This window comes from Crinia signifera, chromosome 4 (genome assembly GCF_055691185.1).
Source record: "Crinia signifera chromosome 4, ASM5569118v1, whole genome shotgun sequence".
Classification (NCBI taxonomy): Eukaryota; Metazoa; Chordata; class Amphibia; order Anura; family Myobatrachidae; genus Crinia; species Crinia signifera.
In genome coordinates this window covers 308,244,786-308,267,591 of record NC_139220.1, presented here as the reverse complement: position 1 = coordinate 308,267,591, position 22,806 = coordinate 308,244,786, and the positions used below count along the sequence as shown (strand labels likewise).

General features: G+C 44.0%; 1 protein-coding gene across 2 annotated transcripts in view; it reads right to left on the bottom strand.

The window, feature by feature from the left end:
- Positions 1-22,806, bottom strand: part of LOC146075793 (A.superbus venom factor 1-like) — a 262,596-nt gene that overhangs the window by 227,982 nt on the left and 11,808 nt on the right. For both annotated transcript variants that reach the window (XM_083185392.1, XM_083185391.1), the window contains exons 7-21: positions 22,307-22,394; positions 20,712-20,814; positions 20,058-20,178; positions 19,211-19,326; positions 14,424-14,570; positions 12,916-13,119; positions 11,744-11,935; positions 10,570-10,731; positions 8,369-8,498; positions 8,115-8,189; positions 7,201-7,398; positions 5,881-5,992; positions 3,664-3,749; positions 692-831; positions 309-521 (exon numbers count right to left, since the gene is read on the bottom strand). In XM_083185392.1, coding sequence (XP_083041518.1) covers positions 309-521; positions 692-831; positions 3,664-3,749; positions 5,881-5,992; positions 7,201-7,398; positions 8,115-8,189; positions 8,369-8,498; positions 10,570-10,731; positions 11,744-11,935; positions 12,916-13,119; positions 14,424-14,570; positions 19,211-19,326; positions 20,058-20,178; positions 20,712-20,814; positions 22,307-22,394 — 2,087 coding nt within the window. The remainder of the gene's footprint in view (positions 1-308; positions 522-691; positions 832-3,663; positions 3,750-5,880; positions 5,993-7,200; positions 7,399-8,114; positions 8,190-8,368; positions 8,499-10,569; positions 10,732-11,743; positions 11,936-12,915; positions 13,120-14,423; positions 14,571-19,210; positions 19,327-20,057; positions 20,179-20,711; positions 20,815-22,306; positions 22,395-22,806) is intronic.

Genomic DNA, 22,806 nt, shown 5'->3' with positions numbered 1-22,806 from the left:
AGAGAGTGTCTTAGTTTTGCGGGCACTTTCCAAATCATTCGATGGCCGAAGACCATTGAATGATTTGGCCCCCGAACCCCACACCCAAGGCTGAAAACTATAATGCTTTTCTGTTAGAATTAATGTGCAGGGCCAAGGTGGAGATTGAACTAGTTTCCCCTCACCATTTAAGGTGGTGGAACTCGGTTCTCCCCCACTTTATACCCTGGATCAGACCTAATAAGGAGCTCTTGAATATTAATTGTAACAAACATAACAAATGTACTGTATCACACAGTTTAAAAGAAAACAGCTTCTCACATACTCACCACAACCTTCAGCTTCTTCCGGACACCATCACCCGCAAACTTTCGAAAAACAATTGCCTTCACCTCCACATCATGAAGACCCAGCGCTAGTGGGACAATGATGAAACTGAGAGCGTAGGAGGAGTGGGAACTGACAAACACCTTCTGTTGGAATGATGACTTCGCTGTGGCTAGGCTGCAGAAATTCTCATTGTAAAGCAGCTCTGCTCGCACCTGTGGCCAACACATGAAATGCTCCGTAAACGCAAGATATCATAGTGTGAAAAATATGTCAGGAATGGAAAATTGACCTATGCAGGACTTCGGTAAGAGACACCATAATAAAGATTAGACATGTTTTAAATACAATTAACACATAATAACCCATACAATCCAGCACGTACCTGTATATCGTCATTGCCATAGTTATAGAGAATGGCTCGGATCTCCACTTGCTCATTCCTCACCACAGAATATGGAAGCTTCAGGTCAATGAAAAAGTCCTTCATTACCCGGATCTCATATGGCTTTGCAACACAAATACCTGTTTACAAGTTGAGGAACATCACATAACTTCATACACATCTGAAAACATGAACTTCATACTAAGAAAAAAAAACAATGTGATCCTTCATTAGATCACACACGCATCCTACTTAAAGAAACATTGTTCCGATCATACCTCCTACACATCCTATAGTACAACATGAGGGAAACCTATCCTGATCCTACATCATACACATCCTACATGAGGGAACATCATCCTGATCCTACAGTACATTGTACACATCCTACATGAGAGAACATCATCCTGATCCTACAACATACACATCCTACATGAGGGAACATCATCCTGATCATACATCATATACATCCTACATGAGGGAATATCATCCTGATCCTACATCATACACATCCTACATGAGGGAACATCATCCTGATCCTACAGTACATTGTACACATCCTACATGAGAGAACATCATCCTGATCCTACAACATACACATCCTACATGAGGGAACATCATCCTGATCATACATCATATACATCCTACATGAGGGAATATCATCCTGATCCTACATCGTAACATGAGGGAACATCATCCTGATCCTACGTCATACACATCCTACATGAGGGAATATCATCCTAATCCTACATCGTACACATCCTACTTGAGGAAACATCATCCTGATCCTACATCGTACACATCCTACATGAGGGAACATCATCCTGATCCTACAACATACACATCCTACATGAGGGAACATCATCCTGATCCTACATCATACACATCCTACATGAGGGAATATCACCCTGATCCTACATCATACACATCCTACATGAGGGAACATCATCCTGATCCTACAGTACATTGTACACATCCTACATGAGGGAACATCATCCTGATCCTACAGTACATTGTACACATCCTACATGAGGAAACATCATCCTGATCCTACATCGTACACATCCTAAATGAGGGAACATCATCCTGATCCTACAACATACACATCCTACATGAGGGAACATCATCCTGATCCTACATCATATACATCCTACATGAGGGAATATCATCCTGATCCTACATCGTAACATGAGGGAACATCATCCTGATCCTACGTCATACACATCCTACATGAGGGAACATCATCCTGATCCTACATCGTACACATCCTACATGAGGGAACATCATCCTGATCCTACATCGTACACATCCTACATGAGGGAACATCATCCTGATCCTACAACATACACATCCTACATGAGGGAATATCATCCTGATCCTACATCGTAACATGAGGGAATATCATCCTGATCCTACGTCATACACATCCTACATGAGGGAACATCATCCTGATCATACATCATATACATCCTACATGAGGGAACATCATCCTGATCCTACATCGTAACATGAGGGAATATCATCCTGATCCTACATCGTACACATCCTACATGAGGGAACATCATCCTGATCCTACAACATACACATCCTACATGAGGGAACATCATCCTGATCCTACAACATACACATCCTACATGAGGGAATATCATCCTGATCCTACATCGTACACATCCTACTTGAGGAAACATCATCCTGATCCTACATCGTACACATCCTACATGCGGGAATATCATCCTGATCCTACATCGTACACATCCTACATGAGGAAACATCATCCTGATCCTACATCGTACACATCCTACATGAGGGAACATCATCCTGATCCTACAACATACACATCCTACATGAGGGAATATCATCCTGATCCTACATCGTACACATCCTACATGAGGAAACATCATCCTGATCCTACATCGTACACATCCTACATGAGGGAACATCATCCTGATCCTACAACATACACATCCTACATGAGGGAACATCATCCTGATCCTACAACATACACATCCTACATGAGGGAATATCATCCTGATCCTACAACATACACATCCTACATGAGGGAACATCATCCTGATCCTACAACATACACATCCTACATGAGGGAATATCATCCTGATCCTACATCGTAACATGAGGGAACATCATCCTGATCCTACGTCATACACATCCTACATGAGGGAATATCATCCTGATCCTACATCGTACACATCCTACATGAGGGAACATCATCCTGATCCTACATCGTACACATCCTACATGAGGGAACATCATCCTGATCCTACAACATACACATCATACATGAGGGAACATCATCCTGATCATACATCATATACATCCTACATGAGGGAATATCATCCTGATCCTACATCGTAACATGAGGGAATATCATCCTGATCCTACATCGTACACATCCTACATGAGGGAACATCATCCTGATCCTACAACATACACATCCTACATGAGGGAACATCATCCTGATCCTACAACATACACATCCTACATGAGGGAACATCATCCTGATCCTACAGTACATTGTACACATCCTACATGAGAGAACATCATCCTGATCCTACATCATACACATCCTACATGAGGGAACATCATCCTGATCCTACAGTACATTGTACACATCCTACATGAGAGAACATCATCCTGATCCTACAACATACACATCCTACATGAGGGAACATCATCTTGATCCTACATCGCACACATCCTACATTTGGAAACCACCCTGTTACTGGTTAATACATAATTGAGATGAGAAAAAGGCTGATCCTAAATCACACGACTCCTATATATGAAAAAAAGATAATTCAATTTTGAAATGATCATATTCAAGAAAAAAAAAACACTCTGAATCTAACCATATCCTCAATAGCTTAGAGCATTCATACAATCCCAGCAAACATAATGTTCTACCTGTAGAAAATATCCACAATAATATGGATACCAGACAATTGTTTTGGTACCTTTATTTTCTGACAAGCTCACAGCAAGGACCTCCCAGGTGGTGATTGAGTCTTTCAGGAAAACATTAAGAATTTTGCTTGAAATACTACATGGATAAATAAAAAGAAAACAGATAATGGTTATGCAATTACAGGCATTATTAGACCAAAAATGTAAATCTATTATACACTATTGTCTTTAAATCTGATATACACTCCCCCCTATCCCTATGAAAAGTCAGTGGAGTTGGGCAGGATGACAACTGAGGGCGGTGCCGACAAGGTTTGGGGTGCCGGTGGAGCAGATGGTCCACTTTTCTTATTGACCCCGGAACCCCCTTTTGCTTAATACATCCCTGGTAAGGCCTTAAATGATCGGGTTAACATATATATATCTTTATTGATGGCGTCATTGTTGGCATTCTGACAGTTTTCTTTATATTGGAATGCCAGCTGTGCTATTTATTTTGTTAATCATTTTTTTTATTGAAGACATTTGAACACAAACATAGTCCAGCGGAGAATAGCAGCCACAGCAGAGGGTGGAACCAGCTGCACATTACTAACACCACCCTTAAACTGCTGCGGTACACAGATCTGCTGGTAGATGGCTGGGGGCGAAATGACACAAATTTGCATATTTTAGCCACGCCTCCTCTCTTCAGCTCTGGGATCCTGCTGTTAATCTCCTTATCCCACCCGCTGGGAAGCAGGAGGTGTGGCCTCTCTTCCATGAGTGCAAGCGACTGACCGAAAGATCATGGGTGACATTTATTAGAGGTCGATGTTGGGTTTTTGGCAATTTTTATCGCAAAAACGGCCGGTTTCGCACTTTTTTCCGAATTCGCATAATTAATGAGATGCGAAAATCGTCAAAAATGCGGTATTTGCCGCAAAATCGCACTTTCTGAAAGCGGGGACAACCGGCTTTCTCCGATGCAGCTAACAGCTTCTGTCGCGTTGTCCCAGCGCGGCACAGGCTGAGAGCGTCTTCGGCTTATGCGTCTCCATGGAGACGCATAGCTCAGCCAATCAGGGCTGAGCTATGCGTCTCCATGGAGACGCATCGCCCAATCACGCTCTCAGCCTCTGTTGCGCTGGGACAGCGCGACAGAAGCTGTTAGCTGCATCGGAGAAAGCCGGTTGTCCCCGCTGTCAGTGTGGGGGGAGCCGGCTCTGCAGCAGAAGGGAGACCAGCGCTGGATCCTGGATCGGTAAGTATATTGTTGTAAAAGTGAGGTGTGTGGATGTGTATGTAATAAAGTTTTACTTTTCTGTGTGTGTTTTTCTTTTAACATTCTTTTTACAGGTGGACTACAAGTCCCAGCGGGCCCATTAATGCCCCGCATGCTGGGACTTGTGGTTCTCCAAGTCCCAGCATGCGGGGGAGGTCTGCTGGCACTTGTAGTTCTCCTGTATTAAGCAATGTTAGGAATGTGAGTTTAACCCTATCAGGCCGGCGTCCAATGGCCAGGGATGCCGGTGACAGCCCCGGGCTTCAGCCCTGGACGGGTGAAGCCTGGGGGGGGGACCCCTTTATTGGGGGGTCCACACTCCTCCAGGTACCCCATCCAAGGCTGACCAGCCACGGTGCTCATGGTACGGCCGGGGGACCTTATGTAAAAAGTGTCCCCCGGCTGTGGCATGACACTGCGGGCTGTTGGAGCCCAGTGCTGATTTCAAAATACGGGGGACCCCCAGATATTTTGTCCCCGTATTTTTGGAACCAGGACCGGTCCAAGAGTCCGAGGCTGGTTTCAGAAATACGGGGGACCCCTACGCTTTTTGTCCCCCGTATTTTTGGAACCAGGTCCGGCTCAATGAGCCCGGGGCTGGTTATGTACTGGAGGGGGAACCTCATGCCATTTTTTTTATCACAAAATCGCACATTTCACCAAAATCGCACCTTTTCATGACTAAAAAAAAATCGCACTTTTTCATTCCGAAAATCGCCCTATATCGCACTTTCTCGCACTTTTCATGCCGGAATGCACACCTCATTAAATATGCTAATTCGCGGCAAAAATGCTATTGTAAAAAACGGCGATATAGGGCGATTTGAGAAAAAAAATCGCATTTTCTCAAAAACTGTAAACCCACTAAATCTCGCCCCATGTGTCTAGAGGGCAAGTATAAATCATTGTCTCATATTGGAGTTAGGTAACATCAACCCGCTATCCCCCATAGAGGTTTATGAATTATGATCTAGAACAGAACACATATAAATGTGGGATCTACCCGTTATTGTCAGGTTTCTCTGTCATCTGTTCTATTTTCCAGAACCAAGACTCCGGAAATTCTGATCTGGACAAAATTTCGCCACTATCCATGTAGTCGTTGTTGTCGTCACCTGCAGCAGAAAACATGGCTGGTGTTAAGTTGGGAATAAACAGTATTTCTGTGCACAAAGCCAACAACCCTAAAACCCTATGTATACTAATCTGATACCATGCTCAGTATGAGCCTTGTAACTTGTGAGATCAGAAAGCCCAAGAAATAAGCTGTGGTGTTGGCGGAATATTCTTTAATGTTCTTCCCGAAAACCCTATTGACTGACTTTTTGGGGGCCTAAGACATCTGCAAACCAAAATTTCAAAGTCGCATATACTGTTTTTGTTTTGAGGTGGACAGGAAATGGTCTTGGACACCTACTGTATAAGCAGGGACTAACTGTAATTCTTAAGCAGCCCGGGAGAAGAAGGGGGGGTACTTGCCTACTTTTTTTGTTGCCTCTCCAGGAGAGGCCCGGAGAGGATTCCCAGATTCTACACGTTGTAGACTCGGAGAGAAGGTATGATGTCACCAAGCCCCTCCCCATGCCACACCAACGCAGGTCCATGGAGAGAAGGCGGAGCTAAAATGATGGAAAATTATGCTATTTGCTTTATTTTAGCCCCACCCCCTCAAATTCCAGTATTTCATTCAGCAGGGGGGGTGCAGGGGCTGTGCGAGACTTGCCCACCTTCCCAGGGGGGGCAGGAGGGGAGACTGATTTTCGCAAGCCTCCTTGCCATTCTGGGTGGGTAGACAAGTATGGCTGATGCGAAGACAGACGCAATGCCGATGATCACGTCAATCCACATTTTTTGTTGCTACTGTCATATACTAAAACACTTGCATGTTGTGTACACAGAGAATGGCAGTAATGACTGCAAAGTATGGACTATAGAATTGGTTGGTAATCGGGAGGTTGCTACAGGGTGGCCATCAGGGGGGAACCTGCTGGGATTCCAGTCCTGGGCCCAGGGTGGAGTCTATGAAGTATAATTTGTCATTAGACAAACTTCACATTTCCCTTGAAGCAATGTAGAGGTTGAGTAGTGTAACCATTGTTGTGGATACTAAAGGTCTCACCATGAATGCCGGGAGATTTGAGAAGGAGGAAGGGGACCTGCCTAACTTGTCAGTCCCAGACCCCACAACTTCTGATTGCAGCCCTTAGTTAGCTATACAGACATACAGAGATAGTCCATCTCATTGGCATTGTATGGGAGTCTATTGGACGCACTGGTGAACTGGTTCCAGTTCCAAATAATATGTAATGTAATAGTTCCTCACTTCGTCCAAAAATATCCTCTTCTTCGTCATGATCAACTGCCGTTATTTTTGCATAATAGTGGCAGCAGTCCAGGAAAGCGTCTGCACACTCCTTCCCGTCTAAGATATTTTGTGCCCGTCGCTCACAGCTGTAACCCATTGGGTTCACCACCATGCCATCGTTGCAGCATCTCCTTACGGCATCTTTGTACTTGGAAGCTGATAAATATAAAATATAATGTTGCAATGAGAAATTTGCACAATACCTATCACCATACATAAACACTGTACAGCATCAGATTCTGAATTGGCAGAGCAATTCAATATTGTAGCGCAGGTAGAGCTGCTCTGAATAGTGAACAAGGAAGCCATGTACTGCCAGGTCCTAACCCGGCAGTGTTGGTGCACATGTGTAAGACCACGGTCCCACTGAAAAATTGATGGCCAGTATATGTGAGCAAATCTACCTGATCAGCGGGGGTTGTTACTTAGTGCTACATACTACTATAGTAATTAGGACCAATGGGCCCATGTGCACCGCACACCCCACGACCATTGTAAATACAAGTATTATACTGCCCAGGGCCATTGATAGTGGGGGCGGGCCTGGGTACTGAGAATCCAGGGCCAAGTTGGGGTGGTGTGACAATGACCTTCTAAAAAATATGCACTGCAGTGGGGGGGGGCGCGCCAAACACATGTAGATAGGGAGCGATCAGTGTGCTATGACCCTTCTCTGCCCAGCACGCAGGGGTCTTATGCCACTGACTGAGCAGCACAAGTCTGAGTGTTATGGAGGGAAGAAATCACTAAGAACATTACAGACGTATTATAAATGTCCATTGTTGCAACCTGAAGGTAAAGGATGCGAAACAAAAACTTCAAAGCACTTAAACAAACAACGAAAGATGACGGCCCGCTGCTGGCTGTCTCACCATATGTAGTCTTCTGCTCGATCAGATGCACCGAGGAGCGTCGCTTCCGGGCCGCACGAACCGCGCAATGTGCCTCTGAAAAAGGACAAATCGATGCACAGGATATATTCAACACAGACAGGAAGCCAGAGGATATATATATATATATATATATATATATATATATATATATATATATATATATATATATATATACACACATATATATATATTGACAACTACTACTCCTGAGCAACAATGATCCCATTGCTCACCTGATCTGTCCTGGGTCTTTAGCGGTTGACTTGTTTGCACGGCCAGCCCGGCATCATAAAACACCCCCATGTTATTGGCACCACTTCCTGGTGTGCAGCCAATATCAGATTTCTCCACCAAGTTCCACACCTAAAAAGGCGAGGCGTAGATAAGATACTTCAGTGTCGGGCTTGGCATTGCCATAGTCATCAGAACGTGACCTGATATGATACTAATGTACTTATTATTATTATTATTGTAGTTTTTTTTTACCCTAGATTTTTACCCTAATTACCATTAAGAAACTTTTGATCGTAGGAATTGTTATGACCTAATGTAGCTGATAATCCCATTGGTGCCAGCTTATTGATAATAGAATGAGTGCTTGGGCTGTGGTTTATGATATACTTTATTGATACAGTGGATGGTGGCCAGTAGATGCAAACAGGGGAATAGCTCTTGAGCCCAGAAGGCGGCTGGTATTGGGTTTAGAATATGTGCTGAGGACTCATTACCGCTGAATGGTTGTCATTAATTGGGAACACTGGGTAGTGTTGCAGGTAGTATTGATAGGCTTCAGAAGTCATTATGTTATTATGGTGTCATTGAGGAACCAGGGTTTGGTGGGTCTAGTAGGAATGTCAGAGAGATGAATGAGACAAGAAGGAAGCAGGTCTTCTTCTGAAAATGGAAAAAGTGACATGGAGGTACCCAAGACCTTGAATGACACACTCATCTTAATGCCCTCACAGCCACCATGTGAAGGGTCTGTTGGCTTCAGCCCCTCAATTTCAGTGATACACTGGGAGTTTAGGTTCTGGATATGGTGCCACAGCTAAGCATCATGCTCCAAGTCCCGTCCCCCCCCCCCCCCACCACCACCACCACCACCACCTCTAATGGGGGAAATTTACTAAGGAATATCCTTACCCATTTGTACAGTCAATCCACTGTACAAATGGGTATGAACGGGAATGACCAAATACGGATGACCCTGAAGCATCTCACGGATCAGTGAAATCTGTGCAATGCTCCTCTGTGTAAAAGTTAGAAAAAATGAATAAAGTAAATAAAAAAAATGGCTTGGGGTCCCTCCACGAGTATAACCAGCCCCGGACTCTTTGAGCCAGTCCTGGTTTCTAAAATATCCCCGGCACCCCTGGGCGGTTGGTGCCTGGTTGATAGTCCATAATTGTATAAAAATAAGAACAATAAAGTATTGGATTCTGCTGATGAACAACAAGTCCCAATAAGCCTCCCCCGCATGCAGGGACTTGGAGAACCAAAGGTCCCAGCTTGCAGGCCATTAATGGGCTCACTGGAACTTGTTGCTCCACAGCAGACAAATCCCCAAATACAAGCACACCTAATAAAGTATAACTTTATTACATACACCAGGCCTGGCCAACCTGTGGCTCTCCAGATGTTGTCAAACTACAAATCCCATCATGCCTCACCACAGTTTTGCTATAAGGGAGTGTTAAAATTGTGGCAAGGGATGCTGGGATTTGCAGTTTCACAACATCTGGAGAGCCACAGGTTGGCCTGTCCTGACATACACCATCCATACATACTCACCTCTCTAGAGCTTGTAGGTTCGGTCCACTTATCCAGTAGTAATATGTTTTGGACCTGTGGAGTCACATGTGTGTTTAAACATGCGGCTCCTCCCTGAGAATGAGGGGAATCCCATTGATGTCAGCCTCAGCCTACCAGAACAGAGCTCCAGGTTTGCTCCCCACCTCCATAGGCTTTCATGTAATTAACATTTAAGCCTATGGGTGGTCCTCAATATAGGACTCTGTGTTATGAGTTTACCATAGAGTCCTATGTTGGAAACCGGCAGATGAGCCTGACCCCAACTGGGGTCGCCTTTTGACAAATTCAGCCATACGAATGATTGTAAATTAGACGACCTGATAGAACTCTATGACCATTTGTGGCCGAGTTCTATCAATGGTCCTATTCATTCATTTAACTCACCATACATAAAAACGGCAACTCAGCCGAATTCTGCCCTTTGTAATTGTGCCGATGTGCGTCTCCCAGCCGCTAATAGGATGGAATGGGTAGGGATGGCTGCATTCCTACCCATTCTACCTTAGTAGATTTCCCTGGATATGCCTGCTGGTTCTAGCACCACTGCCCTCAGGCAGAGTCTCATCTTTTTAGTATGAGTAAAGGTGATGGTGAGTCTCTTCTATCTGAGTGGCCTCCTCACCTTGCTCTGGGAGATCTTGAACTTGCTGTTCAGCACAAAGACACCCTTATCCACGGCCACTAGTCCCACAGCAGCCTTGTGATCTGCTCTCAGCTTCAGCTTCAGGGAAGAGGAAGGACTCTGTATGCCGTTGTCTCGTTCTGTGTTACCGCTCAGTTCCAGCTGTGCAATGATATAATGACAGTGTTTTAGCAAACGTCCTGTGCAAACAATGTGCCGGTTGTAATGCAATGTATATACAGGACAATTGTCCTATCGCGTCTCCAGAGCTACCGGCAGTCCATGTTTTCCAGGCCACCTGTGGATCTGTAGAATGTGTCAGGAATGAATGCAGCACATGTTTGAAAATGTGACAGGGAGCAATGACTGCACCTGTGCACCAGCTATGGGGGTTTGCGGAATATGAACTGTTGGTGGCTCTCGCGGACCGGTTTGGCCAGTCCTGCAATGCCTACAATTCCTGAGACCTGGGTTGTTGGCAGAGGACCAATCAAAATTAATTTTGGTCAATTTAAAAAGGCAAAGCCATGGTTTATAATCATGGGTGGACGGGCACACCGGGGAACAGGGGAAACCCCCTCCACTATGGATCAGGTTAGACTGTGCACTTGAATATTCATATGTTACCACACAGGTTCCCTGTGAACCATACAGGGTCCTGAAGACCAAGTTTCGGAACTCCTGGCGGCACTCTATTACATAGAGCAACGAAGGCGCAGATAAATAACAACATTTCGATATTAGGGTATAAAAGACTCTAGAAACAATCTCACCTTATATCACACCATTCACCAACACCCTAGTGGACGCAGCCAGATGTCAGACTACCAGAAGTGCATCACCAAGTTTATAAAGGGTCCATAATGCACTCTGGTTGACTGCACTCTTAACCGTGGGCCCCTAACACTGTATTCTCCCTGCTTCAAATATCATAATATGTTGACAAAAATTTACTTGATTTAATATATATTTTTTTTGAATTTCACAATAAGAGACTTTTGGCCAAGGGATGCTGTGAAAAAAATAAATATATATATATATATATATATATATATATATATATATATATATATATATATATATAATCTAGGGAGCCGTGATTCAAAGGTTAAATGTATATAGTCTCCCTAATCTAAAAAGTTTATGGTATTAAGTCAGAAATAGGAAGACTCACCGTTCCCATGCAAGAGTCTGTGACATCCACCCAGACTGAGTCCGACACAATGTCATTATTCACCATGTAATATGCTATGATACGGAAAGATGGCAGAAATTCCTCTGAGATAAGGAGTGATAAGGTCACCACAGGTTGACCTGCCAGCCGAGGCTGCCTGGCTGTCTTCACAATCCTGCCCTTGCTCATGATCTAAGGAGGGAGAAAACGAAGCCTTTGAGAGAGATAAAGTGGATGAATATTTAAAAACCGTCTGGAACATGGCTTGTACTGTATCGCTCTCCAAGGCTCAGTAAATGGGCCCCTTAGCACTTTCAGTGGAGTGAATTTACATTGGAAGCAACATTTACAATAGTCTCAATGAAGACTTAATTGAACCCTATAAAAGTCTGAGGTGAAAGAGGAATGCCAGATTGGTGACCTGCTGCACTGAGGGGCCATAGGCGGTGGGCTAAGACACCAAGTGGATAATGAGATCTTTCATAAGCTGGGTATCTTATGGTGCCCATACACTTATGAGATATGGCATGCAATCCATGCGATTTTAATAACTCGCCACGACAAATCGCATGGATCACATGCCATCGCATGTGTCAACTGACGCGATGTGCGGGCCTGCTGGTCAAATTTTGCGTTGCCAGACATAATGTGCTGCACATAATATATATTGCATTGCTTGTGCAATCACATGTGTTTTTGAACCACATGTAATCACTCGCAATGCGATCTGTGGTGGTGGTAGTCATCATGGCGGGCGGCTGTGTAGCGGAGCTGGCAGCGGGCAGCAGAAGGGCTGGTGGCGGGTGGCAAAAGTGCTGGTGGCCGGAGGGCTCTGATTGGCGGAGCTCGCTCAGCCAATCAGAGGGCCTTCCAGTCTTTTGAAATGTTTTTCTCAAATCCTGCCGCCCGCCGCAAGCTCCGCGGACTACCGCCGCCCACCAGCCCTCTTCCAGCATATAACATCGCAGGTGGCATGCAACATCAGGTGCTAGAAAAAAAGCACTTAAGATGTGATCGCATGCGATGGGAAATTGCATTGCGATGTCACATGGCGTCAGATCGCACAAGTGTATGGGCTCCATTACACCTTAACCTAGACCAGATAATAGACCCCACGCTGACTATAATGGGGTTGGCTCTTTCTATTATATTGCTGAATACAGTCCGGTTACCAGGTAAGTGAAGTGTTGGATCTGGTTCTGAACGGCCTGGTTAGTATTACGAATATTGAAGTTTATTTGAAGATTGTCCCCCTGTTTGACCTCGGCTGCGGTGATACCAATGTGCAGATAATTCCCGTTGGATTTGTACGCTGTGATGGGAGTTGACGCCGATGCCTGCCGGGATGGCGGCAAATTTGGACGCGCTGTTTTCACCTATAAGGAAAAGAGCTTATTAACGGAGAACACCGCTATGGCAGAGAAAATAACAGATATTATTTTATTAAAATGTGATTATCTTTTACATGAACAGTGGGTTGTGCTTTCCCAAAGATAATTAAGGATAAGAGTATTGCATCTATATGTGCACATATGCCCACACCAGGCGGCTTCTGGCACAAATATAAAACACCCCAGGTGAGCACCACTCCCAGGTGGGCCCATCTTTTCCTCTTAGGGATGTGCAGTGCAGGGCGGGTTCGTGACATGTATGTCACAGTGCCACCACAAAGCCTAGTGCTTTGAAAAAAGATATTTACATTGTATTAAAGGACACTTATTAGAGGGTGCATGGGAACATGGGAAAGGACGGGGCAGATGGGAGGAACACAGTCAGGAATATGGGGAGATGGAAGATAGAGGGAAGAACAGGAGGAAATGAGGGGAAGAGGGGTAGTATGGGGTAGGATATGGGAAGACCAAAGTGAGATCAGAGGAAAAGAGAAGAGCAGGTGGAGACAGAAGAAATGGTAAAGAACAAGGGGAGATGGGCAAAGCAAGGGGGAGAGTATGGGGGGAAATGGGACATGCAGAACAGCAGTGGGTAATGGGGGGAAACAGGTGGAAGAAAAGTATTGGGAGAATGGAGAAACAGGGAAGGGCTAGAGAAGACCGGAGATACAGGGGGATGTAAAGAGAGAAGGAACCAGGGGAGGGCAGAGGAGATGGAAGGCCATGACGAAGGACAGGGGTCGATAAGAGAAAAATGGGGTATTAATATAAATATGAATAGAAAGTGGGAGAGGAGGAGGCCATTATAAGACGGTGATACATAAGAGAGGCAAGACAATGAGGAAGAGGATGTGGTAGCCCAAGTGGAAGAGGACACAATAGTTGTAGGGCTAGGGTTAGCATCCTGTATTCTGCAGATGAGTTGGAGGAGGATGAGATTCTGGGGGAAATTTACTAAGATGTGTATTCTACTTCAATGTGATGTTGCTATGGGCAACCAATCAGAATCTACTTGTTATTTATTTAGCACCCTCTAGATAGAAGATAGTAGACAGGATCTGATTGGTTGCCCATAGCAACATCACATGTGAAGTAGAATTCACATCTTAGTAAATTTCCCCCTCTGAGTAGTATATTTTCAACAGGACAAGTGTTACAGTTGTTTATTTTCTGTGGTATTATGGCGGCCATTTAATGCAAAAATAGCTAACACCACAAGTGCACTATTTCTATAAAATCAGTAGCAATAATTATGTAACCATAGAAGTATCAACGTAATGGTTACTAACAGTTATTGGCAGAACGTTGGCGTTTGATGCTGTGTTTAGAGTGAGCCGGACAGTCCCCTCAGGCCCAGTCATACCCTCCACCTTTCCAGGTTCAGCTGTCACCGGGATCCGGTTTGCTGGAGAACCATCTGGGTTTGTGACAAACACCTGAGAGATAACAAGGAACACGAGACAGATACATGTTACAGGCGAGTTCCACCAGAGTTATATATTTATATAGAGGTGAGGAGGTCCAGATTCCCTAATTCTAACACAGCCAAATGAGTATTACTGGAGTTGGGGCAGAGATGTGCAAGACAAATACGGAACCCAAAGTCGCAAGTGGATGCAACAAATGTTGTTGCGATCAGTTTCGTATGCAACACTTATATACAACTGAATTTGTTTGCGTTGTACACAAATTCAGTCGCACACAGGCGTACAAGTGTTGCATATGAACCGTGAAACTAAATGACAATTTTGGGCAAAAAAGTTGCAAAATATGCTCTTGGCGCGCACAAAAGTGCTGCAGGACCTGACAGCTCACTCGCGCCAGGCGTCTCATGCCTCACGGTGTATTGAGGCATAGTATACGAGGACACATCCGTATTTAGGATCTTATATGAAAATGTAAGTGCTCCGGGTTTGTCTACTGTAGTGCTACTGTCAGCAAGTCTACACTGCCGCTCTTGGCATTCTGCGTCCAAGGTGCAGTATTGCGTTGCTGGCAGTTTGCTTACACTGTACAGTCACAGTGTTTGCAGGAAGTGTGCACTGTGCGGTTAAAAGTGAAAGGGCAACTTCAGGGGACTGTGGGTGTGTATGAACACTGCAGTGCCTATTACACTCCCAAAAATGTCAACGATTAATTTGTTTCAAAACAATCGCTTTAAAACAAATTCTGATTCTGGTTGACACGCGGTTCCCAGTGCGGCGTGTCATTTTAAACCCGCCCGCTGCTCGCATAGGCCAATGTCCCCCTTCAACCACGTCACTGGATCATTACCATGAGAATACCAAGCATTTTCATGAAACGCTGGGCATTCCCATGGGTGCAACTACCCGCCGCCACCACCCCACGCCCGCACCGGCGAACACTCTGTTTGCCATTTGCATGCGCAAAAGAGACCGAATAACCCGGAATAAGGTCCTTAGTTAGACGCCTAAAGATAGATCAACAGTAGCAAAAGATAGGCACGTAACTCGACATGAACGTGATCGACAGTCACTAAGTCAACACAAGTTTTTCATTTTTTTGGTGTATATGTTGACATAAGTCAACATGGACACTGTATAAGTGTACCGTGTCCCCTCGCGTGGCTCGCTGTGCTCTGGGCATGGTGCCTTGATACGCTTGGCACACTATTGTCATCTAACTCTTTGCCCACTTGGAAGATAAAGTATGAACCAAGTCGGTCTAAAGCAAAATAAACATGACAAACTCGTGTCGACCTTGTTACTGTCGATCACGTTCCCATCAACCTAACGCTTGCATCTATCGTCCATTACTGTGGATCTAGGTGCTGTCGACAATCTTTAGGTGTCTAACTAGATGCATTTAACCAAGAGTGGCCAACCAGGTGAATGTCGATCTAGACATCTTCGAGCCGTCAACCGGATACGAAGTGATCTAGGTATATGGCTTAGGCATGTTCATGGGAAAACCAGAACGACTTTAGGTTAGCACAAGGCAACTCTACACATTAGATGACCTTCAACAAGTGGAAAATCAGATCTGGGCAATTGTGAGAATCAGATCAAAGACTTGTCTGACCAAAAGTGATAGCTCAAAAAATAAATGACCTTAGAGATGGAAAAACACAAGGGAATAGAGTGAACAAACTCAACGGTAGTCCTCTGCTGGCCCTTCACACCCAGGCCAAGGTCCCATGGACAATAAAGGACAATAAAGGCAGCGGAAGATGTCCTATCTCTGGAGGAAGCAAATGAAGGTACAAAACACTTTTGGTGGAAAACTATTTTCATATTATCACGGGCATCACGGACGGTGTAATGGTTAGTGTTACTGCCTCACAGAACTGAGGTCATGGGTTCGATTCCCACCATGGCCCTAGCTGTGCGGAGTTTGGATATACTCCCCGTGCTTGCGTGGGTTTCCTCCGGGTACTCCGGTTTCCTCCCACCATCTAAAAATATACTGATAGGCTAATTAACCCTAGAGTGTCAGGTACAAAAGTTCAACAAGGTTCTATGTGTCGTCGTAGGGGTTTATTTGCTGAGATGGAAGTTCTATTGAAGATGGGATGTTGCCTATGGGCAACCAATCAGATTCTATCTGTTATCTTCTAAAAGGTGCTAAATAAATAAGAAGTCAATTCTGATTGGTTGCCCATAGCAACATCAAATCTTCAATAGAACTCCCATCTTAGTAAATAAGACCCATATTTTTTGGGGGGGAGAGGGCCACATGTTTTCTCAACATTAGCTTGATTTACTATCCACTCCATTAGGAATGGCAGTTGGTGGCAGATGGTGAGGCTCCTCCTCCTATTTTAATTTTAAACTGTGCTGCGGCCCCACCCCTGGAGCCACCACTGGAATTAGGTATCTGTAATGATAGCATTGAGCTTTTTAGACGACAAGTGAAGCCCATCAGAAGACGATTATACCGCTCTCCTGTTACTCTTTCATTCCTGACAACTAATGAAAATAATATTAACCTGCAGCTCGACTGTTGGGATTGCACAAATGCCACATACTGTAGGTCTAGCGGCTGATGAGAGAGAACCGGTAATCACTGTGGCTACTTTCCTCATTTTTTCCAATTTTGCACGTTAATAATTATTTACCTTTTTTTTTACTTTTAAAGGGACCAAATTTTTTTTTGTGTGTGTGTGTGTGTACATATTTTGAAAGTGTTATGGGATTTGCCTCTGAATAATAATAGTATTTTTCAATTTGAATAAATAATTTTAAATGACTATTAACCTTAAAATCTTAAAGAATAAAAAATAGTTGGCTAGAATATTACATCTGACATGTCCTATGCTTGGTCAATCCTGAAAAATAGGAGACACCGGTGCGCAACTATACAGTATTAAGCAACCTACGGAAGGAAAATAGAAGTATGAGGATTGTGTATATATTTATTTTTTATGAAATATATTAGAACTCTTGACTATTATTTGAAAAATGTACATTAATTTGCTGTCCGTCCATTGTCTCCTTTTATAACATCAAAAACATTAGGTGACTTTTGGAACCATGCATCCAGCATATCCAGCACAGTGGAGATCCAAGTGGCATTTGTCACCAGTGTGGTGGCACAAAATACATCATTAAGCCCCACCTTGCCCAATTCAAAACTGAAGTGATAATTCCCCTAAAGGCCTCATTGACAATTTGGGAAAGTAAACCAGTTCTGTTCAATCTGGGAGCTAGTTGTGATTTAAACTTTTGGTACTTGCATAGTTTCACGGCGGCAGCCTAAGCTACGTTATCAGCGTAGCCCAACTGCAGCCTAGCGTAGTCAGAGTAGTGACTCCTGCGTAGTTGGCTTGTAGTTGATTTTATAAAGTGTGGTGAGCGCAGCGAGCCACCGAGCCCAAAGCTTGGCGCAGCTAGACCCACGAGGGGACACGGAATACATGTAAAGTAATCCACGTCCCATCGCGGGGCTCTCTGCGCTCGCCACACTTCGGGCTCGGTGGCTCACTGCGCTCAACTCCACGCTGACGTGGATAGTGAGGGTATAAAAAGCTCGGGAGGAAGCGTAACACATCCCCCCGTGGGGCTCGCTGCGCTCGCCACACTTCAGACTGGCGTGGATAGTGGGGGTGTTTCAGGAACACATTCACACCTGCCATATCATACATCTGGCTCTGACAGGGACGCTAGCTACGTTAAGCGTCCGCGTGAACACTACGCTACGCTGATTCTGACAGGGACGCACGCGGAAACACTACGCTACTGCTCGCTGAAACACTACGCTACTTTTAACTACGCTGGCCACGGGAAGACTATGCTCATTCTGACAGGGACGATACACTGACTACGTAACTGCCGCTGTGAAACTACACAAGTACCTAACTTTTTTTGCATCCCAAACTAATGGTTTGCCCATCGTCATGATAACTTTCCAGGGCCGGATCTATCATTACGCAGCTTTAGGTAGTGGCTTAAGGGCTCCAGTATCTGGGGTGCACCCCTGAGTCTGACTAGCACAAAATTAAGGATGACTCTGTGTGAGCTGAACTGAATGCAAGCAGCAGGTTTTGAACTGCTAAGAAGCCACCTCCACGCTATTATCTGAGTTTGTGGAAAGCCGGTATTGGAGCACGTGTGGTGGTGGGATCAATTAACTGAAGTATTGCCTAGGGTGCCAGAAAACCTTGCACCGGCTCAGCTTTAAGCCCACACAAGCCCAAAGGTAGAGAAACAAAAAACAAATAAATCAGACATAAATTCTAAAATAATAACACTAAAACAAAACAAAAAGTCCAAAGTATGGGTTGCCACTGAATGCATAAAATGGGAATTCTATTTCTATTTAAATCTTAATTCAAGTAAAAAACTAAAGAATTGCAAATCCCGTGAAATTAAATATATATTATATATATATTTTTACATTTCTTAGTAAGATCGACTCAACATCAGAAGTTGTTTGGCAAAATGAACCACTGCAGTTGAATGCATTTGACCTGGAATTATTTTTTTTTTTAAATTGGCTAATTTGAGCTCAAGAGAGTTTTTGCACACTCAAATAATACATGCATGTGGGATGCTGAATTCTGAACACTCCTTACACTGTAGGGGAAAGGAAAATTGTAGTATGAAGAGTCACGTACCGTAAAGTCAAAAGGCATCCCAGGCTTGAAATATTTGGAAGTTTTAGTGAACAGAACTTTATAGGGTGACTTCACAATAAATATATTTTCTAGTTCGCTTTGGACCATGTCACTGCCTGGGAGAGATGCAGAAATTCATTACATGAGATTTGCGCTCAGTCAGGGAACTGAAATAATCGTTTTCCTGAATATAACATGGTTAGCTCCCCTCCTGCATTCTGCAGGAGACTCCCTGAAATAGCAGCAATCTCCCTCTCTCCCGGATTAGTGTAGCAATCTCCCTCATTTCACCTAGCCTCACATTACACTGTACCATTTTGGGGGAAAAGGAATGAGAGATAGATACATTTACATTGAATCATCAGCACTATATCCTAGCACTTTACCAAGTACAGTATAGTAGCTCTTACTAACTGCTTTGGGGCTCATCTACATTTGGATATAAGTCATTTTAAAAGATTCCTCTCATATGTTGCAGTATACACCCATGGTTCTAGGTGCCAAGTTCACAATCTCTTTTCACAATCTCTCCATATATGGAACTAGACACGCCCTTTGGGTGGAGCATGATACACCATCTCAATAGGGTGCTGTGCAAAATTCTACTACTAACTATAATCTCCCTGAAACTAGTTTTCAAAAGTTGGAATATAACAAAGTGTTTGCTTGTTTATTCTATGCTAAATATATTCTATACTCAATTTAAAGTTACAAAGTTGATCGCCTTCATGCTCTGGACACTTATAAAATTATCTCTTCGGGTACCCAGTAGTCAGCAGAGAGACGGACTGTGGCTGTGAATTTTGTAGCCCCCCCCCCCCCCCCCCCCCCCCGCGCCAATTCTTACCAGAGTCAGTGATGAGGGTTACAGTCATATAAAGGGTGTATTCCAACATATCATTCTCATTTTTAAATATCTTCAGAAGATCTTCTCTTGACAACTCAGCTTCTCCTTCTCCATCTTCAATCTGATAAACAAAAGAGGATTTTACGAAAATCATAAAATAAGAAAAAATCTGCAAAACCAGCTGAAATGACGGCTACAATAATTTGCTTTACTAAGTGAAATTGAATTTTGGCCGAAAATTACACATGTAATATAGGGTACAAATATTTAGACAAAGTTAGATATCACATGCAATTTGCTAAGGGATTGCTTATCTCAAGCCAACCCACATCCAATCTGTAAAAATGGGATTACGTCTGGCCCTACAGGTCATCTGCGTCTAAGACAAGCTGGCATTGATGTCACAGACCCCAGATACCATCCCCCAAATGACGGCTTCCTGTCACTCAAACTGCGGGGGGGATTGTGATTGCAATCTATATGCTTATTCGGTCGGTATACGGGCTCGAGCATGCGTAATGCTTACGGTACGAATGAGCAGTCTCTCAATAATTGCTATTTCGCTCATCAGCGATCCGGTCTGAATCGGGCCTTATATTACACTTCATGGAATCTAAGACAGCCAATATAACTAAACACCATTATTCGTCATACCTGGATCCTCCTCAGAGAATGTGTGAGAATGGTCCTTACGTCATCCTTCTTCACCCCAAATATTACAAAGGCCATGCCATTCACATCCTTCCCATAGAGGAACCTGGAATGAACAATGGATGCAAAACCATAAGGTCCTGAAACTAGCGCACATAGAGGGTTGGGTGCGGGAATCCGATCGGGATGTCGGTAGTCAGAAGACCTACAGCACAGTTGCGCTTGAGGTGAAAACCTCACGTTGACCTTTTGGCTGTCAACCTTCCCATTGTCAACCTAAAGCTTGTGTTGACCTTTTGACCCTGTCGACCTTAGCCTCAACCTTGGTCAACCCAATGCATATCAACCGTAATTTGATCAACCCAATGATACCACCACCCCAACCCTCTCTACATGGAGACTCCCCACAGCCTAACCTTAACCACCCCCTACCCCATTTTTTGCATAACCCTTAGTCCCTAACTTTAACTCCCCTTCTAAGTTCCTAACCCTCCCCACCCCCCTGCAATCTATCCCTAATCTCCCCTATACTGCCTAAGCCTAAAATTCCCCCCCTCTCCTTACAACCTAACCCTAACCAGCCCCAACATACTTACGTTCCAGATATAAACAGTCAAGACTCTGGGATAGACATTGTAGCAGTATTGGAGATCTGGTACCGATCTTCTGACCAGTAATGAGATTATGGCACCAGAATTGTGACTGCCAGCATCAGGAACGTGGGTATGCAAATGCCTCCCCACATAACACATGCCCCTGCAAGTGGGAATGGCGGCCATGTGTGTGCAGAGGTGAAATACATCTCCAGAAGCGCACTGTCCCAAAGTGCAAACCTCCTACCACATAAGGACAACCTCTTGTGCTAAATAAAAATGCTAATAATAGAAAAATATTATAAATGTAATGGAAATGCACAAAATGCGAAATGCGTCACAGTTAAGGTAACTCAATCTTGCTGCAAAAATCGAGTCATCTTGACATACGATCAAAAATGAATTCATGACAAGAAACTAATAACATACCCGCTACACATTCCCTATCTCATTTAGAAAATACTTGCTTTGAAAACTAAATGTAAATGTTGCACTACTCCGTACTTAGCAACCAATACCCTCACTACACCAATCAGGATTTTATTGGCATCCCGACATTCAGAATGCCGCAGTTCGAAGTCAGCGACCTGAATCCCAACACTGATCAGAATTCCGACAATCACAGTATCCCATACCAGAGACGTAACTCTGGGAGGCAATGGAGTCCTCTGCCGCCGGGCTCCTACTCACAAGGGGGCACCACAAGTTTCAATCCGTTAATTGAAAGCTGTTGATATCACTTCTGTGGCTGACTCCAAACATCGTTTTTTGCAAGTGTCAAAGAACCCATGACCTGTCTTACTGGTGACAGACACCTTACTGATTGAGGTATTTGGGGGGCACCAATATTTATCCTTCCTCCGGGCAACTGGGACGAACTTACACCACTGCCCCATACAGATATTTCTGCAATGTCCTGGGTGTTTCCGGGTGAGTATCTCATTACTCAGATTTCCAATATGTTTAAAAACAAATGTATCCCTTGCAGAGTTAATATATACTCACTTTGCCTTTATATCCACTCTGAACACCGCGTCATCTGTATAGAAAAAGCTCTGCTCTGGGATCAACTGGATCTCAAATGTTGGTAGGACTACATGTGAGAACAAAGGAGAGTACATATGTTTTATTATAATAGTAGTAGTAATAATAATAATAATAATAATAATAATAAAGTGCATTCATTTTCTTTTGGTTATTCGTACTTAATATTATTTTTAATATTAATGCAAGTTTATCACAATTGTCTCAATAATGTATAATGAACTGTGTGTGGGCACTAGAGAGTAAAAGGGTTATACAGGTTGAGTATCCCTTATTCGAAATGATCGGGCCCACAAGCATTTCGGATAAGGGATTTATATGGGTTTTTATTTATTTTTTTACATTCTTACACGGCGGTCTTCAGGACCTTCTTCAGCGGTCCCATGGGTGCAGGCGCAATGCACTCCTGGGACCGCTGAAGAAGATCCTGAAGGCTGCTGTGGGACTTGATAAGTATGAAA